The sequence below is a fragment of the Ipomoea triloba genome, chromosome 9 (assembly GCF_003576645.1).
Source record: "Ipomoea triloba cultivar NCNSP0323 chromosome 9, ASM357664v1".
In the NCBI taxonomy this organism is placed as follows: Eukaryota; Viridiplantae; Streptophyta; class Magnoliopsida; order Solanales; family Convolvulaceae; genus Ipomoea; species Ipomoea triloba.
This window is the reverse complement of record NC_044924.1, coordinates 5136681-5163407: the sequence shown is the minus strand read 5'-3', so window position 1 is coordinate 5163407 and position 26727 is coordinate 5136681. Positions and strand designations below refer to the sequence as shown.

The window sequence follows — 26727 nt, the reverse complement described above, 5'->3', positions numbered from 1 at the left end:
CCTGAAAAAAAGTGATAAAACAAAAGATTTGTAAAATCTCATCCAACAAATGATCATTTCCACACGTACTCATCGCGCACTAAACAGAATTTACATGCATTATGCATATCAGCATATGCTCATTTCATCAACTACCGGAGTGCATGGCCGCTCCACCAGCTCGTCTTCTCTCTAAGGTAAACATAAACGCCTTCTCCAATCTCCATTTCAATTTCATACGATTGATTCTCACGATTTTTTGAAGAGAAGAGAGAAAAGATCATCATTATTCCCAACCAACCAAACGCTGATTTATTTCGAACATTTTCTGTTGAAATTACGGGTCCTGATTTTGTCTCCGCAAAAATGCTTTCAATCTAGGAACTAACCTATTATCAAATTTGTCTTGCAATAATCATTTGCATTTGCCCCTTTTTCCATGGTTTATGCTATTTTCTATGGGTGTATTGTGAAGGACTGTGGTTTGAGATCATTCTGCAATTTTTTTTAAGCAGAAATGCTACCTACATTCAAAGCTCAAGACATTTTGGCGCTGAAAGTGGGAATTCTGTAAATTGATTTTTGTGATGCGTTTAGGTTTTCTTCTGGTTTAAGATAGATGCTCGTTGCGTATAAGTGTATATAAAGTGCAAAAATGGAAGGTCCCGAGGGAAGAACTCCAAATACACATACGAGGGAAAAGGCTGGCTTTACTATAACACCGTGCGGGATTATTATGACCATACTTATACCTATATTGCTTTCCCTGGCTCTTGATGAGAGGAGAAAAACTAAGAAGAGAGGTGTTCGAGTTAAAGCCGGAGGCGAGGCGGGTATTACAATGCGCAATGCTAAATTTTCTAGATTGGTTGATGTTCCATGGGAAGGGGCCATGACAATGGCAGCCCTGTTTGAGCAGTCCTGTAGGAAGCATTTAAACGAACCTTTCCTTGGAAAAAGAAAGGTAATTAGTAGGGAGTTTATTACAATAGGTGAGGGAAGAAAGTTTGAGAAGCTTCACTTGGGAGAATACCAGTGGGAAAGTTATGGTCAGATATTTGATCGTGCCTCCAACTTTTCATCTGGTCTTGTTAAATTGGGTCACAATTTGGACACTCGTGTTGCTATTTTTTCTGAAAATTGTCCGGAGTGGTTGATTGCCTTTCAGGTATCTGACTTGATTTCTATATGTATGGTCTAGTCTTATCTGTGTGTTCAGAATCATTTTTGAAAGCTGATATATTTTTGTGGTGTACTTCACTCTCAGGGTTGTTTCAGGCAGAATATTACTGTGGTTACCATTTATGTTTCTTTAGAGGATGATGCTGTAATGTACTCATTGAATGAGGTGGGCATATATTAGGTGTGAAAGTTAAATATGATGCACACTAGTTATTTTTTGTTTAATGGGTTTAATATTTTGTCAGACTCAAGCATCCACAGTAATTTGTGATGCCATGCAACGCAAGAGGTTAACTGCAATTAGTGCAAGTTTGGAAACCATCAAGAATGTCATTTATTTTGAAGATGATGAGACTGCAAGTGATTCCGAAATTTCTGAGAATCCTGGCAACTGGACAGTATCTTCATTATCTGAAGTTGAAAAACTTGGTAAAAGTAGCCCTGTTCATCCTAGGCTACCCATCAAGAATGATATTGCCGTGATCATGTTCACAACTGGCAGTACAGGTTTGCCTAAGGTTCGATCCATCTTCAGTTACACATACGTAAATTGCAAGGGGAGACATTCATTTTTATTGTTCATTGTATACACAAACTTCCAACTATCTGCTACAGCATATAAGTGTCTCATCCTATGAGCTTCCCTTATGTGTTTTCAGTGCATGGCCAAGCTTCATTTTTGTCAAAATCTTTTGAGCTTTGGAACAAAAAAGAATCCTTATGCAAAAATAAATAAATAGAATAAAAAAATTTGAAGCCTTGATGTAATTTGAAATAAGAATAGTCAGTTCAATGGGTGCTAGTAATTATAAATGTTTAGTTTTATAATTTATTTTAGTGGGTTAGATTTGGAATTCACTTTTAATGCGAGTAACTTGAATCAGTGTTTGCTATTTTTCTGCTTTTCCTACATTGCATTTACTTGACTCAATACTCTATAGTTCTCTCTTTAATTTGATGTAAGTGACACCTTATTTACTTAACTGGCTTTGTGAATTGGCTGTTGTCATATTATAGGGTGTTATGATAACTCATGGCAACATTGTAGCTACAGCAGCTGCAGGCATGTCTAAGATCCCTAAACTTGGAGTCAAGGATGTGTATTTGGCATACTTGCCTCTAGCTCACGTTTATGAATTGGCTGCTGAGGTAACAATACCTAACAGAAAATTATCCTTTCATGAATTTTGGGTCCATGTTCATGTTTTAAAGGCTGCCATGATTTTTGGGTCCATGCTGCTGTCTTGCAGACCACGATATTGGCTGCAGGAGGTTCTATTGGTTATGGATCTGCATTGACGTTAACAGACACATCTAATAACATCAAGAGAGGAACCCGGGGAGATGCTTCTGTGTTAAAGCCTACTCTGATGGCTGCAGTCCCTGCTGTTCTTGATCGTGTTAGAGAAGGAGTAATGAAAGAGGTCTTAGCTTGATATTAATATCCTTGTGTGATAAAATTTTAATAATCAGAGTTTGTCACATGCCAATTCATCTTTTTATTTTTATTCTTGATCTAGGTTGAGGAGAAGGGAGGCAATGTTGAAGCACTTTTCAACATTGCCTATAAGCGCCGCCTAGAAGCTCTGGAAGGAAGCTGGTTTGGAATATGGCGCCTCGAAACTCGGTTGTGGGATAAAATAATTTTTAAAAAGATACAAACAATTCTTGGAGGAAAAATTCGTTTGATGCTGAGTGGTGGAGCTCCTTTGTCTGAAGATACACAACGATTTATCAAAATTTGCATAGGGTATTTTTCGGTATATCTTGTACCTGTAAATAATATCTTCAATAATCTAATGTATGTGAGTGTATAAGTATAATCTTGTATAGTGATCAGTTTCTGTAAATGTAGTAAAGTCTTGTGCATGATTTTCCCACAAGAAAAAAAAGGTAGTAGCTTATTTTCATCATTCTTCCATATATCTAGTCTAGTGTTTATTTTTCTAGAATTGATGTGTATGATTGTTTCCAGAGCTCCAGTTTGCCAAGGATATGGCCTGACAGAAACCTTTGCTGGAGCTACTTTCTCTGAGTGGGATGATACTTTTGTTGGGCATGCTGGTCCACCTCTTCCTTGTGCCTACATAAAGGTATGCTGGCAACTGGCAACATGTCTTTTAGACTTGTACTCCTTTGGGATCGTCTACTTTGCCATGATTTGTTCTTCAAATGAAGGTATAACCGTGGTTGCTTCAAAGAGCTGATGTTTATCTGCATAGATTCATGTATGGAAGTAGTAGATTTGTTTTGTTCTTTTGATATCTGAAAATAAAATTAACAGTTAATTGGAAGAGACAACAATTCTGAATACTAGCTAAAGATTGGTACAACTTTCATAATCATGTTCCTTGAGTTAAATTGCAGCTTGTGTCTTGGGAAGAAGGTGGTTACAGAATAACTGATAAACCAATGCCCCGGGGAGAAGTAGTTGTTGGTGGATGCAGTGTTGCTGCTGGGTATTTCAATAATGATGCTGAAACCAATGATGCATACCATGTAAGTACTTAATTTCTGCTTTGATGAGCCAGATGAAAACTATGGAACACAGCTCGTTTTTTACTGCTAGAATCCCGAATACAGGTTGATGAGAGGGGCATGCGATGGTTCTACACTGGTGACATAGGAAGGTTCCATCGTAATGGATGTCTTGAAATTATTGATAGAAAGAAGGATATTGTAAAACTTCAACATGGGGAGTATATCTCACTTGGAAAGGTATAGATGGATGTTTCTTTTTTTCCACCCCCACATATCCACACTCACACACACACTTTCCTCTCTTATTATATCTCATTAGTAACCTTGTTGTTTTTACTTCATATTATGAACTACAAAACCATCTAGGGAATTGCAATGCATCATCATTGGTGATAAAAAAACATAGGGTATAATAGTTTCAGTTTTCTTTATCAATACATTTGTCGGTGAAGAAGGAAAGCTGTATGCAGTTTTCATGTGCAGGATTTTCACCTGTTCCCCGTTTATTTTAGCCTTTTAATTGATAGTTCCTTCTCATTCTCATGCTTTTGTATGTTCCATTCGTGGATTTTTCCCTTTCTTTTCTCCCGGTAGTAGCAACAATCAGATATTTGATTAAATTACAGGTAGAGGCAGCTCTTCTGCAAAGCGATTATGTGGCTAGCATAATGGTCTATGCAGATCCCTTCCACAATTATTGCATAGCTCTCGTTGTCCCTTCACGTGAAGCCCTTCTAAACTGGGCAGAAGAATATGGATTCAGGACCAGAAATTTACCTGAGCTGTGTGACAGACTAGAAGCCATCAAGGAAATCCAACACTCACTATACGAGGTTTGTGCCCTTTTATTGAGAAACTGAAATCTGACAACATAAGTGTACAGTTTTCTGAGTTCCAAAGAAAACGAGTGAATCATCACTCTCTTATTTTCGTTGTTCAAAATTCCTACTTGTACAATGAATTAAGGAGGTTTGGCCCTTTGTCCCCCTCCTCATTGTACTTCTTTATTGAGTTTTATATTGTAACCATGGGAGGCCCAACAATTACTCAAAGTTTGAATTCAAAGTATTGCTTATTTCTTGCAAAAGTTGTATTGAAAACTCCTACTTTATGTGTCATATATGAAAGGTAATCTTTAACAATGTACAGGTAGGCATAGATGCAGGGTTGGACAGGTTAGAGATTCCTGCAAAGATCAAGTTGTTACCAGAGCCTTGGACTCCTGAATCTGGATTGGTCACTGCAGCTCTTAAACTAAAGAGGGCACAAATTAAGGCCACCTTCAAAGACGAGCTCAGTAAATTGTACAAATAAACGGACTTTTGAGTTTCTAGCACCATTCAGGTTATTCTTTATCGATAGATTACATCCCAATTCCGAGAGTCTTCCCTACTTCGTGTTATTCTTTATCTCTTGATATGACTGGATTATCTTCCCAACACAAATATGAAATTTTTACTCCAATTTATATGTTAGTGTATAATATATCAAAATACCACTTCCTTGACCTTTTTTGTTTTTTTTTTTTAATCATTTGAAATTATTTTTCCATCCCATTGTAATGGTTGGATTTATTATTTGAGTAATGTTACATACCTTAAATTATTTATACGAAATTTTGTATTAGAATTTAGAATAAGACATTATTACATAGTTGGACTTTTTATATCAAAATTTTATACGGAGTAATCTAACATAACTCCTCATTCACAGAAAAAAAAAAGAAGGTATTTTCTCTTAAAAACATTAGTGAAGAGTGAAGACTCAAGAGTCAAGATGCATACGTGCCAAAATATTGATGGGTCAACACGACGCAAAATAAAACGAATAAAAAACAAAATAAAAAATGAAAAACCCGCCACTGAAAGCTTTTTCCACACCAGCCCACAGGAAACTATAAACAGAATCCGCGAACTTCGGTTCCCCAAACACTGTAGTCTTCCGCGCATAATCACACTCTCTCTCATCTTACTTTAAGTTTAAACTACCCCGGTGCTTCCGTTCAAATTTCTTTCTCTGTTCAATTCAATTCTATCCGTTGAACTACCAGATAAATAAATAAAATTTTAGTTTGATTCATTCGTTGTTTAAATTCTCTGTTTCTGAAATTTTGTGGATAATGGCGGCGATCGGGGCGGCGACGGTCGCGTTGTTGTTGTTTTTGCTGGTGTTGCCGGAAGGAGGTGAAGGGATTCGGTTTATTTGAGAGAGAGAGAGAGAGGAGTGCTTTGTGCTTATCTCACAGCGTGAGCAACAAGTTTGAAGCCGTTCGCGTCTCCTTCGTCGTCATCAATGGCATTAACCCCTAGCATTTCTCCAATGACGCCGCCGTTGATCTTCTGGTACGTACCTCTTCATTTTAAGCTTTGCTATTCCCTCTCTTTTTGCTTTTCTGAATACCGAAACTTATCATTTAATTTTTATTTGGAAAAAGTGTCAAATAGGCCACTGAACTTATAGCTTTTGTGCAATTGGGCCATTGAACTTAAAAAGTGTGCAATTCAATCATCAAACAAGAAAAATTTGTGCAATTGAACCATTTTTACAAAAATTTTTAATTCAATTTGAGTTAAAAACATTTCAATATTGACTCCCAACTAAGTATGGTAGAAGAAAATGCCACTCTTTATACATATATGCTAGTAATATAATTGGATTTTACCAAAATTTTTTGTAAAAATGGTCCAATTGCACAAATTTTGATTGTTTGATGGTTGAATTGCACACTTTTTAAGTTCAATGGCCCAATTGCACAAAAGCGATAAGTTGAGTGGCCTATTTGACATTTTTTCCTTTTTATTTTATTACACATGAAACTGATGAATTTAATTTTTATTTTTTTTAATCTATTTTTATTCTTTAAACCAATCAAAATATGAATCCTGAAGTCTATTCCTTCCTATTTGATTATGAAATATAATTTTTATTCTTCCAAAGTCTATTATGTGATCTAAACATGTTTATAGCTAACATATAAAACGGCTTCTTTCTAATTGAATTCATGACTGCTTTATTGACTGAAAATTAATAATACTAAATTGAAGAAAGAACAACCATAAGGAAACAAGGCATTACGAGATGTCAATAAACATATTATCTGTGATTAGTAAATAGCATTCAAATCCATTATGCAAATACATAAGAGAAATTCACCATGACCTCGATTTAGCGATGATTTTAGAAAATAAAAACAGAACAATAGAACAACTTGGTGCACACTATCACTTCTCAAACCAAAAAGAAAAAAAATCAATAAGAAATTCCAGCATGACTTATCACAGCGTAGTTAGAGCTCCGGTCTTGTGGAACACACATGAATTGCACGGTGGTTTCTGGCGATTATCTTTACAGCACAAATGAGCTAGAGAGTGTTCATCATTCAGTAGGAGGTTGCATGCAACAGAACCATTTCTTCTACACAACATTAAATCAATCAGGTTATGATCTAACAAGTTGTAATCCACTCAATAAATCAAAACACTAGCAATTATAATCCTCTTTAAGACACATTTTTCCCTACAAAAATGCTGCCTCCTTTGTTCAATTTACTAATTTGTGTATGCATCTGAGAACAGTTGGCATACTCTAATTTCTAGCTCATCATGATATTTTTATGCACTTGATTTTCTATAGGTGACTTTGTGGTGAAGAATAGCTTTCTGTCAAAAATTCGAAAACAGTAACAAGTTTGCCACACTTGGAGTTTCATTATATTAGGAGATACCATGACTTTGAGGGGGTTGATTAGGGTTTATAGCATGGGTCATAGACTCATAGTTATCAAGTTGATAGCACAATAGCAACCTCATTTAACAGACTGACATACATTACCCTCTTCCTTAGAATTACTTGCAGGACCAGAAGCTCATTGAGCTTGAAACAAACAAATAATGTGTGCAAGTATGGAGAACAAAGTCAGTAACAACTCACTGATTGAGATTGAGGCTTTCCAAGAGTAGCTTTATGTTTATATCCAGGATCTCTCTTTGGTGGCGACTCTTTCTTGCCACCTGCCCTTTTCTCATTTCTAGCTTTGTTGAAAATCACCGTGAACCCCTCTGCTGAAGCTGGATCATTGACATCCCACTCACCAAACTTTGGCAATGGTCGCCCCATTTCCTGCAGAAGTTGGACAATTAGCATCATCTTCATAGCTATAAAATTAACAGCAAAACTTGCAGCAGCCAACCCTTACTTTAGGGGAAGAAGTTTGACAATCAGGCAAAGATATTCTCTAAATAGCATGTGTTTAGAAGGCTTCAATATGTTGCTAGCTAGGTGTTAAAAAGGAAAGTTTTTTAAAGTTACAAAATCTGATTCTGCAAATAGTCTTCCTGATTTATAGCAGAAATTAGTTCCCTAATTTATGGGTAGGAATAATTGCAATAGAGGAATTAGTGCTAGTTTTCCTTTTTTAGGGTGCCTTCTTCATAGTTCCTGCCTTTGAACAGTTGTATCCCTCACCATCCAAATAAGAATAAAAATTTCTCCAGCAGCTAATGTCTCAGTTTTTACTAGGTGCATGCAGATATACATAGGCACTTGTATAGAGATATCAAATATATAATAAAAATATGAAAAAATTCTAATGTGCTGATCCCTTTTGCCCCTGATATAACCCCAAAGTGTGATTCGGATTTGAGTTTGTCCTTTTTTGGTACAAATCAAAAGTCTTTCTCAAAACTTTTGACTTATAGTGATACATAAGACACGGTGAACTAAGCATTCCAAATTACCCCAAAGTGTGATTTGACTTTGAGATTGTCCATACAAACCAAAAGTTTTCTAAAAACTTTTGACTTTTCTCCGTGCACCGGACACGTAGCTTACCGAAACGGATATATGAGACACCGGTTAACTAATCATTCCAAATTTCCAATAGCAATAATAACCAAATATACACAAACAATCATAGTGTTGAAAAGGAATAACAGCTGAACCCAACAATTACATTTATTAAAAAAAAAAAAAAATTCATTATGAACATCAAATCTCATCTCTAAGTGCAAATGTGGCATTCTAAGCGTAATTTCTTTCTTCTTTTCAAAAAAAAAAAAAGAAGCGTAATTACTTCAAAATTCCAATAAAATTAATATTCCCCATAAAGCAGAGATTAATACAATAGAATGGTATCATTATGAAAAGCCATTATATTCATCGGCGTTTTTATTACAGATACAAAATATCTGAAAATTTTCATTTTTATGATCATTATTATACGGAGTTACAATTATTACAGCATTTTTTCTACGAAAATGATTTTACGTTTCAGAAACATTTCAACAGAACCGACAAAGAAGATCATCCAGAAATCCGAAAATGATTCAAATAATTTGGATGAGACGTCAGCTGCGATTAGGACAGAAAAACAGAAATCAAAACTGAAAAGTTGATGCCATATTGCCATAGAGGAAAAGAATAAATAGAAAGGGAAGATAAAAACAAAACAAAACAAAATCCGGCTTATAACAAAAAAAAAAACGAAAATCGTCTCCTTATATTTGAATCATCGACGATCAAACATAAAAACGGAAGAACAACAAAGAAATATGTATATACAGAGAGCAAGAGAGGAGAGGAGATACCGCCATGAGTGACGTTGAGAGAGAAAGAGAGGGAGAGCTTTTGCTTGATACAATTTGTTTCTCTTTCTCTCTCTCTCTCTCTGTTTGTATGAGTTTGCGTGCGAATGAGATAGGTTATGTCATGGTTTTGTTGCCCGAAACCAATCCTGAGAGGTGAGAGAGAACAGGGCGAAGATGAGAGAGAAAGTACAGCTGTCTCCTACGTGGATTTTTCTCCCCTTACCTAGGACCCATGTTTTTTTTAATCTTTAAAATATTGTTCTCATTTCATTTTAGTTTATTTTGATAAACATTAGTTTATACCAAAGGTCGTTGTATTCGTAATATTTTACGGAGTAGTTATTTTTAAAAATATTAATTTAAAAATGTTAGATTAATCTTATCCGTGCATACCATTATAACAATATGAAAAAAAAATATTGTAACTTTTATTTTAATGTGTGGACTTTGGAGTGTATTAAAAATTGTGATAGCCCTTAAGTCTCAAGATTTGATGTAAAGGATACTCTACATTTTTTTAAGAAAGATTAATTTTCATTTAAAAATTGACGTTTATCAATTTTTATTTTTAATTTTTAATTTAATCATAATTGGTCATTTGACTATTAATTTTGTTTCATATTTGATTATCTAATTAAATATTTGTTTAATATGTGTTAAATTGGAAGGTAACAATGTAAAAATTAATTAACAAAATCGCGTCTCTAGATTTTCATGGTCCAAATTGACTTATACATTAACATGTTCTTTATATTCCCACTTATGATAACCTAGTGGATGAAATTTATGAACCTAATTTGTTCATCTTAATAACAAGTCAATTTTTACATTCTTAATCTTAAATTTAACATATATTGAATGAAAAATTTAACCTGAAATAAAATCAATAGTCAATGGACCATCTATAATCAAATTGAAAGTCAATACTAAAAATTAGTAAATATCAATAGGCACATTACCTCATTCCAAGAATAAAAGTGTGCTTGAAATTACCTATTGTCTAAAAGTGAAGATTTTTTTGGATGATAAGAAACATTTGCTATCACTACCTAAAAGTGTGCATATAGTATAAATCCTGCATTATGACCTTAATCGACAAAGAAGTTGATCACCTCAAACCAATAAAACCAATACCAATAAACTGCTCCCAATTGGAGTCAACAATCTAACTAATTTCACAATTTAGCTAAGATTGTCCCGAAAAGTGAAGAAGTTGTATAGTTGGGTAGACTTGATATTATGGCGGAAACTCATCCTGCCTCCATTTTATTGATGATAATACATAATACACTCAAAATGAGAAGAAAAAAAAACATTTAGAATACATAAAAGGGGCCCAGGTAGTGAAATTTGTTCCCAGGTCGTGGTTTGGGCATCTAAACATAACCTCTAAATACTAAATAGTACAGGTGAAACCCAAATGGCAGAAGCATAGTTAATTTCCTAATGTTGATTAACTAAAAAGGATCAAACCAGCTCCAACACCAGGGCGGAAGCACCTCCACCGCCGTTGCACACGCCGCCGACTCCGTATTTCCCATTCTTCTGCTTCAATACCTGCACCAACCCATTTCAATTCTTATGATGATAGCTCATTTAGATAATGCTCATCCAAACATAGCTCAAAAGTCAAAACTAAAGACATGGAAGCATGTCATATGATCCAAACAGAAGGATGCTGGTTGGTAGACTAAACTAAGGCATTTGAGTTTTAGAAAAAATCTGGAACCGAGGAATCCAGTATGTATGGTAAAACATACCCCAAGAAGTGTAATCAATATACGGGCACCACTGCATCCTAGAGGATGCCCCAAAGCTACGGCTCCACCATGAACGTTTACTTTCTCCTGAAAACCACAAAGTAAAGGCAATCCTGTCATGTGATGAAAGTGTGTCCTTATTTTGAGTGTGATTCACGAGGTGGTTAATTAGCAAGTAGTCCATAATAAACAGTGATGGCAATAAGTTGTTTAGCCCACAACAATATATTCTCGAATGGAAGAGCTCAAATTGTCTTAAGTTCACTTTAACGATGTGTTTGCACACAATATGAGAGAACTCACCACATCAAGCTCCAGCAACTTCTGATTTGCAAGAGCCACAGCCTGCACATAAGGTATGTTTGGAATGAGAAGGGATACGGATGCAAACTCAAAGGTAAAAACTTGGAAGTATATTTATTTTGAAAGAGTTAGGCAAGGAAACATACTGCAAAAGCTTCATTGATTTCATAATAGTCAACTTGAGAAGCTTCAAGGCAAGCATTTTTAATAGCCTTTGGAATTGCAAGTGCAGGAGCAGTTGTAAATAGTTCGGGTGCCTGCATCATTTTATCAAATTAATGCATCAATATTGTGAATTAAAAAAAAATGATTGCAGCTAATAATAGGATATTGAAGTATAGGTCATACATGAGCAGCATCTGCATATCCTTTAATCTTTCCAATCACAGTTAAACCAAGCTTAACAGCCTTCTCTCCACTTACTAAGACCAGAGCAGCAGCACCATCACTGAAAATTAGATTGTTTTACTTGTCAACAAAATTTCATAAAAATGGATACAAGAATTTCTTCAGTAAATCAGAGCCCGGTGAATTGGTATTCAAAAAATCTTCACCATAAAAGAAGGCACTCAAAGAAGTGTAAGAAGGGAATCTGAGATATAAGCATTCATGAAAACAATTCTTTTTCACCAAAACTAAAAAAAATAAAATAAAAAAATGAACGGGTGCATGTAAACAAACCTTATGCTAGAAGCGTTACCAGCAGTCACGGTACCTCCAGTTTCCTTAAAACTTGGTCGGAGTTTCCTCAACTTTGAAGCATCAAACTGGCGAGGCAGAATGAGAGTGTACCGTTAAAGTAATATTCCATAATACTTTCAAAGTTTTAAACCCATTTTAACAATCCTTGCATAGCATTTGTTAAAGTTTCATGCATCCAGTCGGCAATTTTAATTGCAGTGTACAAACATGGACTTGTCAATGTTAATTTCACTTTTCATTTTTATGCGCAATGCAGCTGAATCAAGTAATTCTTTGAAGTACTTCAGATAGTGATTTACATTTATACAAAGATGCAGCAATATAAAATTAGCATTTAATTGTCAGGAACAGATTCATCTTCATCACTATTCACTAGTTTTTGTTTTCTTTTTATTTTTTTGTTGGAATGTCAAGTACTGAATTAGTGAATATCTGACATAGTATATTTACCTTCCCCAAACCTTCATCCTTATCAACAATTGTAGATGGCTTTCCTCTTCCCCCTGATACTTCAACCTGCAAATTATCAAATTATGATAAAATACTCTAAAAGAATTTATCAGACTTGTTATTGTTAAGAGGAAAAGGGTTGTAGTGAATGTGATCAAGTTGTTTTACCGGCACGATCTCCCATGAAAAAGCACCAGCATTTTGAGCAGCAATACCGCGTTCAAAACTTTGAACTGCAAAATTATCCTGTTTGCATAATTTAAGATTAGTTATTAAACTCCTTAATTAAAAATGATACTTGTTTTAGACAGGTTATTCTCACATTTGTAAATATTCTGAAAAAGGGAAATCAATATGAAAAAATTGGAAATAAAGGAAAATAGAAAAAGGTAAAACATGATTGAGCAATGTCATCAGTGTCATGTCTACACTAGAAAGGAGTCCAGAAATAGAATTACTAGATTCAACAAAAAATATTTTGGAATGTAATAACTTCTACACAAACCTGGTCTTCTCGTGATAAATTATGATTTTCAGCACATAATTCAGCACAAACTCCCATTCCACAATCATTGTAGACATCCCACAAACCATCTTTAAGCATTCCATCAACAAGAGTATCATGCCCAAGGCGAGATCCTTTTCTGCAATTATGCAGAGATGCAGGGTAAATAAATATAACACTCACCCATATGTACTGGAATTGCAAGCACAATATGATATTGCCTAACAAGAATTCAGTGAAGGCACAACAGCTGGTAGAGTGTATAGCATCTACTTTGTAATCCATAGATACTTATGACTGTACCTCACTTAGGCCAGTTGGGGCTCAAATTTTAGAGTAAAGACACTATAGAAGTATCATCGGTAGAAGAATACAAACCTTGCTTCAGCAATGTATTTGGGAGCATTTGACATGCTTTCCATGCCACCAGCAACAACAACATCATTGATGCCCAACTGGATACTTTGCGCAGCAAGCATAGTTGCTGCAGTGCAAAATAAATATATCATGTTATTAGCCTTAATGTTTCGTATAATAATTTCTGTGGTACATGTGATTATGGAGGTTCCACTGTTGCACTGAAGAAATGGTGCACAAACCTTTCATCCCAGATGCACAAACTTTGTTGACAGTTGTGCAGACCACTGTGTTAGGGATTCCTGCACCAAGTGCTGCTTGTCTGGCAGGAGCTTGGCCCAGGTTTGCACTGAGAACATTTCCAAAGAAAACTTCTTCGACAAGTGATGGTTCAATATTTGCCCTCTTAAGAGCACCTAAAGTGGCATTGATGAAGAAAGAATTTAATATGAAGATCTGCATGGTGAAGAAATTATATGAACATGGTGGTTTATCTTACTTTCAATAGCTATGGATCCAAGCTTGGTAGCTGACAATGATGAAAGAGAGCCAAGAAAGCCACCCATTGGTGTACGGGCAACACCAACAATGCAAACATCTATTTAACATAAATAAAGTAATGATCAATCATTGGATCTGTAGAAATGTGTATGAAAAAAAAAGACCAAACTCAAAAAGTCTTAATTGCACAAAAATTGTGCACCATCTGGAGACAGCAAACAATCAACAAAAACATACAGATCTACAAAACTACATGAACCTGCTACAAATGACATGCAAACAAATAGTATTGGAAATGCTTAATTATATGCTTATAATACAAGAATTAATTGTTCATGCGGAACTCAATGAATAGTGATTCAATGATGAAAATAAACAGAAAATAATTTTAGTTTAAACTAAAACTAAAAAGAAAAGCATGAGGTCAGACTTATGCAATTGGATTATCAGATGAGATTAAAAAAAAAAAAAAAAAAAAAAGATGACAAATAGAGACAATAAGAGTTAATTTGCATTTCAGTTACACCAATGGTAACTTGATCTAAGTGGCTTTTGAAAATTTTCAAATCTGAACAGGAAACACTTTTCTAGTTTTAATCAAATAGGTTTTCAAATAAAAATTTTCTTGTAACCAATTCACAAACTTTAAAGATAGATGGGACTAGAGCAAATGTATTTACCTCTAGGATTGATAGTTTCTGCTGATGGAGCCATTGCAAGTTAAGATATAAGCAAATCTGTGTCTGTTTCATACAAAACTCAATTAGAATTTCCCTATTTCTCACAAGAAAGATCACAGCACAATTACCTAACAACATGCAAGAAGCATGTGGCCTCACAATTTATAAATAGAGAGAGAAAGAGAGAAATCTCCCTTGCCTATACGACACCATAACATTAGCCTAAAGTTCACTTCAACCAGTCTAAAACTATAATACCTTAGCATGCACTTCTTTTCAAACCAAGCAAAAAGAACACAAAATCATTTAAATTTAAAATACTAGCTAAAAAACAGTTCAGCTTAACTACAGACCACTCCACTTACACCCCAACTAACCCAAAAGGGGGGAAAACAAAAGAAAATATCATACCAGGCCGCAACTACTATTCCTGAGATTTAACAATTTCATCATATTGTTGGCTTATCAATTAGTACCAAACTGAAAACAGAACAGGCAATTATAGCCTTGACTGCGCTCCAAACCACTAGATTTTTCGTCGCTTCATGGATACATATCTATGAAAGATAAACCAGACCTGCAAGTTGACCTTAGCATTTTCTGAGTTCCCGAAGAAAAACATTCAGTACAGTAAAAACTAGATCTAATTCACTACTCTAAATGATCAGACGCTAAATCAGTGACAGAACACATTCTGCATACATAGCTGATTTCGAAATTAGATTTAGTTAACGGCTTAACACAAGTACAAATTTAAAAAATCAACAAACGAAACAAATTAAAATCAACAACCAAAAAAAAGCTCATCACAATTGATCTAAGAAATGCACAGAGTGACAGAGATCGAAAAATGCAGGGATTAGCTTTTGGATTAGTACCTGTGTGGATAAATTAATGATCCTCGACAAAGCAGAGCAGCAAGTTATGGAAAGTGAGTTGTGAAGTGAAGTGAAATAGAGGCAGTCGGATATATATAGGAGATGAAGAGGAACCCAAATGGTGGCTATGGGCGCCATGGTGGCTGGCTCCATATATATTACAAATTTCTAAAATACATAAATCGTGTATTTAATTTCTTTTTACCATGTAAAAAAAGTACTCCGTACTAAATATGAAGCTTTTTTTTATTTCGAGTTGAATTGTACCATTAAAATATCAAATTTATATAAATTGAATACCTAAAAATGAAATGAAAACGATCAGACGAAGTATGCTATATAAGTTTACATTTCTCTTGTATTACTGTGTTTATCGCAATACATAAATTAACTAAAGAGCTTAAGTATCCTTATAAATATTTTTATTTATTACTCCGTATTTACTTTCACAGTTGTATAATTTATATAAAAATTTATTTTGTACACCTAAATTATTATTTATATAATAAATAACAGAGACAAGAACAATTTTAAAAAATAGGGAGTGATGATGGCTGGCTGAATGGCTGCTGGAGTGCTGCACGAGGTACACGTAACTAATTTCGGTACAAAAATGGCTGCTAATAAAAGAGGAATTCTGGTTTTTGTCTGCATTTTATTTATTGTTTTTATGGACCGGCTTTGTTGACTGCCATGTGAAATTTTCTGGCTCAAGGATTCTCACACTAACTTATAAGATAGATAAATGCAACTCATTAGATGGAAGGATCAATGTCCACAAAAAATACATTATATTAAGTAAAACTTTTACACTGTGACTACAAAGTTTAATTTTGTGTTTAATCATACGGGATTCGTTATCCATTTTCTAGCCATACTAATACTAATCTAAAACCCTTGTGGTCCAGTGGCATCAAACCCTTCCCTTTATACGGGAGGTGGTGGGTAAAATACTAATCCAAAACCAATGTGCATCAATCACATTGATCGACTTCATTGATTTTATTTTACTTTTTTATATATAATTTAATGTTATATTAAAATTAAAAATGCACAAAAATTCTTAAATATAAATATTTTCATGCATCTCAATATTTATTTTTACTTTTTTTTTTCTCAAATACAATTTAGGTTAAAATATTTCGTATATATCTAGTGTACTTTTGTCTTTGGGTCATTAATCCGATTGAATCAGAGAGGTTAATTAAGTCCAATTTGACTTCATTATTGCCCCACCATCACTAAATCTAATTAATTAGAACTGCTCAACTGCAGCATTATGTTCTTCACATGTAATGTGGGGCAACACTGCCATTTAATTAGAATTTAAACCACCTTAGTCCCACTATGCTACAACGAAATGAATTTCAGCATATAATTAAGTTTAAACTACCTTGGTCCTACTATATGCTACCATGATTTGAATCTCGTCAATATAGGTGTGTGTCCATTTAACTATGGAATAATGCTACCTAGATTTTATTTCATTTGTTATGTACCTTTTACTAATTTTGACTTTTTAACTAAATACGAATAGATTTCTTTCTTCTCAAAAGATTGAATTCACAACCCCAGGGGTTTCCACAGCCCACGCCCCGGCCCGGCGCACAGTGAGCCCCCTCACTTTGATTTGTTGCTCTTATACTATTATTAGTGAGACTCGATTCCTGATCTTTCTTTCCAAACTTTACTTATGCGACCAACTGAACTGTCCATGCAGGCAACACGAATGGATTTCTTTAAAATAAAGGATGATGCTTAATTAATACAGTGATAATATGCGGAAAGAATTACTATTCTATTAATTATGTGACAAAGAAAAACGTAACATTACTTACAATTTATATTTATGAATTCATTTGTCATTTAACCTTGTACTAATTATCATGGTTGGACTTGCATCGTTTCACATCTTTTAACAAGTTTCAATTTTATTTGTTCAGTTTTATACACACAAGCATAAATTCATTATTATAAATACATAAAACACAAATATAAATATATAAAGTCACTATTGTTAGTGTCATTTTTATATATCTACGATTTTATTTTATTTTTATGTATTTAAGTCACAATATAATTTGTTGTACGTATATAGATCACTCTTTTTCTATTGTATTATTGTCTAAACTTCACTAAACCCCACCAACCATGCCATATCCACTCATCATTTGGTATGTACCCACGTACCAACCAAATTATAAAATTCAGCATGTTACTATATATTGTTTATATTTTAGATTTTGTTCGACAAAGTAAAATATTTTTTTTAATTAAAAGCTTCAAATGGACCCATAGATATTTGCACCTTATTAAAATAATTTTTTTAGATGCAACATACAAAACTAATTATTATTTGAAAATTCGAAATATAAATTAACTATTTTATTATTTTATCTATATTAAAATTTTATATTATTGTATTTTATATGTCTATATATTACATGTAGGTAAATCACACGATATGTCTCAATTGTCTCACACGTCCTCACATACATGCTTATATATTACCTACATTTTGCAGTTGTTTGTGAGAGAAAACTATCCATTTATTTTAAGTTAATCGATTAGTTGAATTGAGCATGAATTACTGTTTGTAAATATTAATTATATGAATCAAATTAAACATAATTTGACAACCTAAGAGTATCTGCCTGCCTGCTGGTTAAGTGGGTAAGGTTGAAAAGCAGTATCCACAGCATACGCGGCCAAACCATGAAAGAACAGAGTTTTTCTCATATATTCTACGAGCTGTTTTATCATCACTCCTCATACCCGTCTTCTTATTCTTTCATGTCGAAACTGACAAATTTTGGTATATTTTATCCGTATTATCCTAATTTAAAAAAAAATAAAAAATTCCATCACTTTTACTCCTTTATGTGGTAATTGGTGATTAGTTATCTTCATCCTATGGGTCTCAATGAAAATTTTGTGAGAGGGAGAAAAAGTTGAGAATATAATTTACTGTAGTATTTAAAAAAAAAAAGTTAAAGCAGTTGATTGTGATAGCGACATAATTACGTTTACACGAAAAATTACGTTACCTGATAGGCGTTAGACACCTTGCATTCATATGACACCTCTGTATCTCTGTGGTTCTATTTAAAAAAAGATCAGGGTCAAATGGAGTATTAATTATTTAGACTGCAACAATTAGAAAAAGTTTATAACAAATATTACATCTCAAATAGAATCCCTAGTACCGTCAACTCATAAATACTAGTTGACGGCTAAATAAGGCATTTATCCCATAGATCAACAAAGTCGCCGTACTTGACTCTTCACTAATTAATTATAAGTCAAGTCATCCAACTCTGACTGGTTATGAATTCATCATCACACCTAAATTATTTAAAATACTTTTCAAAAGAAAAGTAAAAAAAGAATGAGAAAACATGGAATATGAAATATATATTATATTTTCTAAAAAATAATTTAAGAAAAAAGATAAAATAGATCATGAAAAAAAGAATTACACCTCTTAAACAATAAAAAAGTTACAATTAAATATATTAATTTCTAGGTAACTAATTAACTAAAGATAACAAGTAAAATTCGTGATGCGACAATATTCGTGATGCGACAATATTTGTTAAATAAATTAATTTAAAATATATATATATATATATATATATATATATATATATTTGAAAATAAACACGAAAAATCATTAATTAGAATCCAAGCTCAAGGCATGAGCGATGGAAGGAAAAGGATGAGAAAAACAGTCCATACGGTCAACATACACAAGGCTTCCCTAGCTAGGCAATGGGCTACCCTGTTCGCGGACCGTTTAACAAACAAAAAGTTTAAGTTATCAAAACTAGAAGCTATGCATCTAATATCGTCTAGGATGAGATCAAAATAAGAAATGGAAGCAAAAGTATGCTGAATCCCAAGTATGGCCTGCTGACAGTCACTCTCAAGCTGTAGGTTGTCAATACCAAGATCTCTAATCCATTTCAAAGCTTCACGAATGCCCATCACTTCTGCTTCTGGTGGAATGAAGGCAGCTCTCCAAGGAAGGCACCTAGCAGCAATGAAACGACCCATAGAATCGCGAATGATAAAGTCGAAACCCATCTTGTTCCTGTTATGATCAATGGCTGCGTCGACGTTGATTTTGAGCAAGCCCGAGGGAGGACGTGCCCAGGCAGTACTTTCAGTAGGGGACCTGTTAGCAGCATTCACATTAGTATTAACATGAGACCATTCAGATAAGAAATGCTTAGCGCTATAACAGATATGGGAGGCCGAGACAATGGAATGATTCCAGATTTTTTCATTATGCATCCCAAATTTTCCAGCATATAGAGATAATAATGCACAGGTCATGATCAGATTTTGTGGAGAAAATAAGGTTCAGCCAGTCAATGAGGGAGGGACTGGAAACATAGTCAATCCCACCGATGATATCCCAGCAATCACGAGCAAGAGGACATTTTATGAAAAGATGAAATGCATATTCTTCCTCATGGTTACAGATTTGACAAACATCTGGGACATGAACCATCTTGGATTTAAGAATATCATGTGTCGGAAGAGAAGAGGAACAGAGCTGCCAAAAGAAAGTCTTGATCTTTGGAGGGAGCATAAGTGACCAGAATTTTGTCCAGCATGGAGATTGAGAGAGATCCAAGTTACCCATTAGGGAGTTGTAGCAGCTTTTGACAGTATAGATGCCTTTTACATCTTCAGTCCACAAGATTCTGTCCACTGATCGTGAATCAGATAATGGAATACTCAGAATTGAAGCAGTGACAGCTTGACCAAACAGAGATGCGATGAGGGGCTCGTTCCATGTGGAAGAATTAAGGATAATAAGATCTGCCACCTTGGTAATGTTAGCATAAAATAAAAAAATATAAGTAGAAGCTATCACCTATATATAAAATTGTATTTCTAAGTTAAAACACATAACCACTGTACTAAATTTTAAAATTGTATTTCTAAGTTAAAACACATAACCACTGTACTAAATTTTAAAAAGATTAAATTTTATATTTTTAATATTAAAATTGACTACCAAGAACTTGCGAATACAAAACAAAATAATATATGTTAACATTGTGTGTTCGTAGTCGTAGATACAAATTATAAATTCTTAAAAGATAAATTATGAATATTTAATATGTAAGTTGTGTATAGATACACTTCGCAAGGTGGATCCAGGTCCAAACAATATACATGCCGAAGAAGCCATGGTTGGCTTCTCTCCTCTCCCCAGCAACACCAAGCCGGAGCAAGTCCATCACGTCGATTGTAAGATTGTCCAGCACCATCGTTCCCCATTTACCAACTTGTCCCATATTAGCAAAGAAATCATTGCATCATATTTATAGAGAAATAAAATTCTACACAAATTGAATGATATTTATACAAAAATAATAAAATCTAAAATCAAATCATTTTCTCAAATTTCTCAAGTCTCTTCACCCTCTGCATGGACCTAATGAGCAGAGTTAGAAAAACACCTGCAAACAAAAGTGTTAAGGTTAACATTTGCAGTAGGAAATGTAAGGATACATAAAACATGAAAGACGAAATCTCTCAGATGGAAACGTTGTTTTTCACCTGCACCAACGAATGTTCCATTGGCAAACATTTGATTGCCTTGGCTGCTGAATGTTATGCCCACGTTGAGTAGCGTGCCGCCTAAAACCGTGTACATGGTTGCCATTTGTAGTATGGTTGCCTTGCGAGCCGCTCTTTCAGACTGATATGGTTATCGTGGTTGTAAATGTCAGAAAATCAAATGAGCCGGGAAGTTAAGTTATGTCTATCATGACTTTGGGCTCACGAAAATTATGAGCCTCAAAGTGATGAATGCTCATTGCAGTTCCAAGGAATGTTCATTACACTTGAATTTCATGCTCATTGGCAACAGGCAATATAAGATAAGTTCAGTCATGAAATTTCAGTAGTTATCTCCAAAAATCATCAGTAGAACCCATAAACTAGTTCTGAAAAATTGAACAATTACCTCGAGGACTCGAACTCGGAGCTTCAAATCTCCAGATTCAAGTTGTTTCACAAACTCCTCGATCCTCTGAACTCTGTAAGGCATCGATATGGTGTATGACCTTGCCTGCAATATATTATTATTCTGTTAAAAATTAAGGTTCTTAATCAATATGAAGGAGAAGAAAGAGGTGGATAGGCACATCGTCGGCTTGTTTCCTTATTTCCTGAACAAGTTGTGTTCCGCTCCGTTGCTTCTGTCTTAAATCTAAGAGCTCCTGAATGTAAAATTAGAATTTTAGATGCCAAGAATCCATAGGTACTTTCTCAGTGTTGGTCAGTAGCATTTAGCTGCGGGTGTGTGAATGGAATGCAATAATTCACGCAAATATTGTAAACCTGTGCATATGGGGCGGCAATCTTAGCAAAAGAAAAATCTGGGTCCAGATTGTAGCCAATGCCTGTAGAAATGCAAAAGACGGTATAATAAAGCAGGGTTCTTGTAAGCTTGTTCTCGTAGAAATAATACTATATGCTGCGTTATTGCGTGGTCATCAAAGCCACCACACAGTTTTCTATATTTTTGAGTGACGAGTGAAACCCGCAACCACTACCTGAGGGTATGCACTTTCCTTGTGACCCTAGCGGGCAAAGGACCAGAACAAAGAAGGAGGTCAACCTAGGGCAAAGGACCACGAGGAGTTAAACCAGCCTAGGTTGCCCATAGCTGACTGACTCAAACCAAGAAGGCCAATACCTGTTGGGAATCGAATTTGTAACCTTGCAGTTACCAAGTAAACTGCCTAACCAATTTAGTTCAAATTGCCCCAGTTTTCTACGTTTAATATGTGTGTGTGAGAGGGAGAGGGAGAGGGAGACAGAGAGAGAGAGAGAGAGAGAGAGAGAGAGAAAGAACCTTCAAGCGTTGAAAATGCCCTCAAGACAAAAGTGAAGGTGGATGGGAACCGGAATGGTTGGTCTAACGCGATAGCAAACAAATCCTGCAGAGCTTTCCAGTGTGAAATTGTGATGCATGCAATGGCAAGCGGAACTAAAGTGTGAAGGAATTATTAATGCAATAGTAACGGTTGACCGGAAAACTTGAATAAAAGTATTTATGTACTCATCAATCAAAATACCGTTTAATTCCTATAGAGAAGAACGAATTTCTATCCGGGTGCAGAACTAAAATTTCATAATACCTCGCCAATTGCTGATAGTGTCTGTTGTTGATCAGGCCTTTGATCTAACAAATTATCCAAGAAAAACTGCACCGATCTCCTCACCTGAGAAGCAGTAGGCATGCCAAAAAATTGGTCATTTTATAGAAACTTGTTCACACTTCAAGACAAAATTTTATCTAGAAAATTTCCATTTTGCGGTTTTGTAACATACGGATGACATGTCTCCGGTGGGTTGAAGCGCTCCAAGATCAATGAGACCTTGCATAACCTGTTTATGAAGCATTCAAATCTTAGCTAATGCACCGAGAAGAATCCATTCAATCTTTGTGTATAACAAAGACTATAATAATAACAATAATAATAATATCGGAGTATCAAAGTGAAGACTTGTAGACCTTTTTTGCGTCCTTTTCATAAACAGCATAGAAAATTCCGAGGAGCCTCTCTCTTGTAAAGTTCTTAATCTCTCCCATCATACCAAAGTCATAGTAGATTAGAGCTTCATCGACATCTATAGCAAGATTTCCCGGGTGGGGATCAGCATGGAAAAACCCTGTCCTTAGTATCTGCATAACAAGAATCAGAAAATTATTCAACGTAACGAAGGGAATAACATTTGTCCACCAGAAGTTAGACAACACACCTGAATTAAATAGGCTTCAATTGCTCGAGATGATATCCGAGATCGGCTAAAACCGCGTGCTTCTATCGCATCCAACGAGTTGATCTTTACCCCTGCTCATTAGGTTATAAATAAATTCAATGATTAAGCCCCCCGTGGTGCAACTGCTTTACCTAACTAGACAATGTAATGCTCCCGTGACACAATAATTACGATAAGTTAGTTTCTAAAATATACCTGGAACATACTCAAGTGTCAACACCTTCGTTGCGGTATAATCCCAGTACACCAACTGGAGTGGGGAAAAAAGAAGCAAATTTAGTTACGTATAATTAGTTGGAGAAAAGGAAACTAAACCAAAAAAAAAAATTAGTTTTTTTGGAAGGAAACATACAGGTATTCGGACCCATTTAATGTTTCGAAAGTCCCGTCGAAATCTGTCAGCATTCTTCCCTTCGTTTATATAATCTATTTCCTCGTACAATATCCTGAAATTTCATGAAAGCAAACGAGAGCAATATTAGCTAGTCAAGTTACTTTATATGACGAAGAACTAAAACTAGTGTTTTCGCTCACTCACTTGGAACATTCTTCATAAATTCCTATCCAGTCTCTGGATGGCCCACCGAGCGTTTCACTATTCTGAAAGTACTCAGCAATTAATTTGAGATTTCCTGCACGAAGGGAAGTCAAAACGTGTTGCCAACCAACGGAACGGTATATCCGGTTTCATAGGACATTAGGACTCACTCAGATCAATGTCGAATAGCTTTTTCAAACCAGGTCTCTGAACTTTCACGACGACTTTTTCTCCATCATGCAAGACAGCACGGTGCACCTAATCAAAGTTTCACAACATAAAAATCAGCACGACGATGCAGTATGAGGCGATTCGTATTTATGGAATAGTATCCATTTTTGCATGACGCATCCATTGTAAAGAACGTATTTGATTAAATAAAGACTTTAGACGATGTGCTGCTTTCACGATACAAAATAGTTGAAAACATGAAACAAACACCTGACCAAGACTAGCAGCAGCAATCGGCCGGTCTTCAAATTCCTTGAACAAAAGATCAACCGGAACTCCCAACTCCTTTTTAATGAAATCTTTTGCTTTAGTTGGTGAGAATGCCGGAACTCTATCCTGAATCATATGCCGACATTCGTTACGCAAAACATCAGATTCAAAGGCCATCTATTTCTGTTAAATGTTTCCAAGAGTACTATATTTACTATTTCACAGTAGATTAAGAAATCAAGATTGATTCTGTTTTTTTTTTTAAAAAAAAAAAATTATTTTTATATGGTACAATCAAGATTGCTTCTATGAAAACACAGTTATACCTGCAATTTGGCAAGCTCATCAACAAACTCACGTGGAAATAGATCAGACCTAGTTGAGGATAATTGTCCGAGTTTAATAAACGTAGGTCCAAGTTGTAGCACGCGTTCCCTTAACCATGAAGCGGTTTTCCGTCTTCTGTTTTTCTGGAATTAAATAACTTAAGACTCAGAACTCGTAAAACCAAATCAGCTCAAAAGTGAAGTAAACTTGACTGATCAAACAAATGCCCCAAATCCCCCAATTGAACCAAATCTCACCTGCTTATCTTCTGCAAAGCCTCCCACATATGTCCATTTGGCATTATCTAGGAAAACGCGCGCACGTAGTGAAATAACAAAGGACCATACATCTATACTTCTTTGAATGGAATTATAATTCTCGTTGGCCCAACTGAAGCCTTCATCTGAAGGCAAAACTTTTAGGTCATCGACGGGTGGAAGCTCTTTGGATTTTGTTTTTTTCATAACAGCTGGAGCTGCACCTCTCTTAACTATGCTTGCCCCATTAACAACTTGTTTTGTACCGTTCACTATTTCAACTCCATTTATTGACGGTGCTCTTTCTTTCACGACTTCACTTGTAGGTACCATTTCAATCGGACGACGATTCATACCTCTTTTCACATGGGACTCTCTCTGTTGCATCCGCACTAAAAACCCATGGACCCTTTCAGGTGGCTTACAGGAACGTCTCTTCAAATTCAACGAAAATAAAGGTGAAATTGACAGTGAAGAGCTGAGGCCATCCCCCTTTCTTCCATAGTCGATCAATTCCCCCTTGCGGCAATAGCAGCTGTGAGAAGCCAGTATTGCCGCCATTTTAGATACAAACCTGAAAATAAATCATTCATAAAACGAATTCAACAATCAAGAATCACTAATAAGCATCAGACCGCAAAATTCCCTAATGATACTCCTATCGAATTTTAGGAAACTTAGAATTGACTAAAGCCACAATCATGCCTTGCAGCAAGAAACAAAGCATAATTCACTATACACTGGGCAAAGAATTTTTCCCAGTCAATCAGCCTGGACTGCCTGGGGCCCACACAGGTTCCAGGGTGGCAATCATTGTAGGCAAGACGCAGGATTAAGCCTGGCAGCCGCAGTGAGAGTTTCACTCTCTTCAGTCTCTTGTAGAGTGGCTCCATGTGGGCATTGGTCCAATGGGTCGCTGAGTCACCTTGAGTTACCTTCCACAATCTTGTCGGGTCAGGGTGTGGGGCCCCTTTGAGGCGAGGAATTTTGCCTTTTGTGGGCAAGCATGGACTGCCTGGCACACTTGCACTGAATTCAATTGATGTAAATGATCATTAAGTTTAATTAATTGAACAAACCCTTTCCTCCCAGGTAATATATACCTTTTGCACATCCTACTTCATCTTCTCTGAACAAAAGCCTAATTACCAAAACCAAACATTCTTTGCAAACAGGAATCATATCATATCCGATCAATACAATCATATATGTTCCAAAACAATCAAAATATACCTCTTTCAACCTTAAAAATCAAAACTTTGATCCAGGTCCCACACACAAACACAGGGAATAACATGGAATAATTTTTTATTTTTTTTAAAGAAACTTTAAATGAAGTTGGGAAGAAAATAATTGAAGCACTTACAGCCTGTGGAGGATGAACCTCTAGAGTTGCCAGCCGCAAGATTTTGAGAGATTTTCTTGGACTTGTACAGCAAGAACTGAGGAATTGAATCCAGGAAGTTACTCCATTAGAACTGGGAAGTGGAACGACGAAACGTGCAAACTTGGTACAACTATGTTTCTCTGTTTTTAGCGTAATTTCTTGCGTTTTGACAAATACCAGAACCGTTGCGAAGAAACCAGCTAACCGACAAAGAAACTAAAAAAAAAAAAAAAAAGTATCTTGAATATGCACCAGTACTTACTAGGTACCCAGGTGGCGTTCGATGTGCTTCTCTATTCCCTCCCAACAAACCAAAACAATAAAGCCAAAAAAAAAATAATAATAATAAAAATAAATATTCACGTCAAATGGCGCACCACACAGTTTAAACATGATTTTTAATACTCCGTACAATTTATATGTATCATATATGATTGGCAGGCTAGTAGCTTGGTGTAAGAACTCAAAAATATTAGGCTCAAACTCATAACATTCTATTTAAAAAAAATTACTTTATGTCGCTTGATCATAAAATAAAGAGAGAGAAAGAGTTGGTGCAACTGCAAATGAAGGATTATTACTACAGTAAATACAGTTTGCGG

The 26727-nt window shown here is 35.3% G+C and overlaps 4 protein-coding genes across 4 annotated transcripts; 1 reads left to right on the top strand and 3 right to left on the bottom strand.

The window, feature by feature from the left end:
• Positions 1–120: 120 nt before the first annotated feature.
• Positions 121–5145, top strand: LOC116029347 (long chain acyl-CoA synthetase 8-like). Its single transcript, XM_031271311.1, has 12 exons — positions 121–176; positions 495–1147; positions 1247–1327; positions 1407–1679; positions 2179–2310; positions 2412–2585; positions 2682–2911; positions 3137–3254; positions 3529–3660; positions 3745–3879; positions 4269–4475; positions 4792–5145. The coding sequence occupies exons 2-12, from the start codon at positions 635–637 to the stop codon at positions 4954–4956; spliced, it is 2160 nt and encodes a 719-aa protein (XP_031127171.1). The 5' UTR covers positions 121–176; positions 495–634; the 3' UTR covers positions 4957–5145.
• A 1576-nt stretch (positions 5146–6721) lies between these two features.
• LOC116029031 (protein NOI4-like) lies at positions 6722–9333 on the bottom strand. The gene is made up of 3 exons (XM_031270905.1): positions 9228–9333; positions 7573–7761; positions 6722–7056 (listed from the first exon to the last, which is right to left on the bottom strand). Exons 1-3 carry the CDS (start codon positions 9231–9233, stop codon positions 7018–7020), a joined length of 234 nt encoding a protein of 77 aa, XP_031126765.1. The 5' UTR covers positions 9234–9333; the 3' UTR covers positions 6722–7017.
• A 1112-nt stretch (positions 9334–10445) lies between these two features.
• LOC116030936 (acetyl-CoA acetyltransferase, cytosolic 1) lies at positions 10446–15494 on the bottom strand. Its single transcript, XM_031273306.1, has 14 exons — positions 15364–15494; positions 14486–14548; positions 13804–13902; positions 13547–13720; positions 13326–13431; positions 12948–13086; positions 12611–12688; positions 12443–12508; positions 11972–12057; positions 11639–11738; positions 11437–11547; positions 11291–11332; positions 10988–11074; positions 10446–10784 (listed from the first exon to the last, which is right to left on the bottom strand). Exons 2-14 carry the CDS (start codon positions 14517–14519, stop codon positions 10695–10697), a joined length of 1212 nt encoding a protein of 403 aa, XP_031129166.1. The 5' UTR covers positions 14520–14548; positions 15364–15494; the 3' UTR covers positions 10446–10694.
• Positions 15495–20460: 4966 nt separating this feature from the next.
• Positions 20461–26306, bottom strand: LOC116029995 (protein ACTIVITY OF BC1 COMPLEX KINASE 7, chloroplastic). Its single transcript, XM_031272069.1, has 18 exons — positions 26105–26306; positions 24739–25312; positions 24481–24624; positions 24155–24280; positions 23884–23971; positions 23714–23807; positions 23528–23621; positions 23371–23425; positions 23155–23246; positions 22907–23077; positions 22723–22779; positions 22530–22613; positions 22244–22328; positions 21727–21788; positions 21531–21605; positions 21350–21454; positions 20941–21082; positions 20461–20840 (listed from the first exon to the last, which is right to left on the bottom strand). Exons 2-18 carry the CDS (start codon positions 25297–25299, stop codon positions 20767–20769), a joined length of 2109 nt encoding a protein of 702 aa, XP_031127929.1. The 5' UTR covers positions 25300–25312; positions 26105–26306; the 3' UTR covers positions 20461–20766.
• Between the last annotated feature and the right edge of the window lie 421 nt (positions 26307–26727).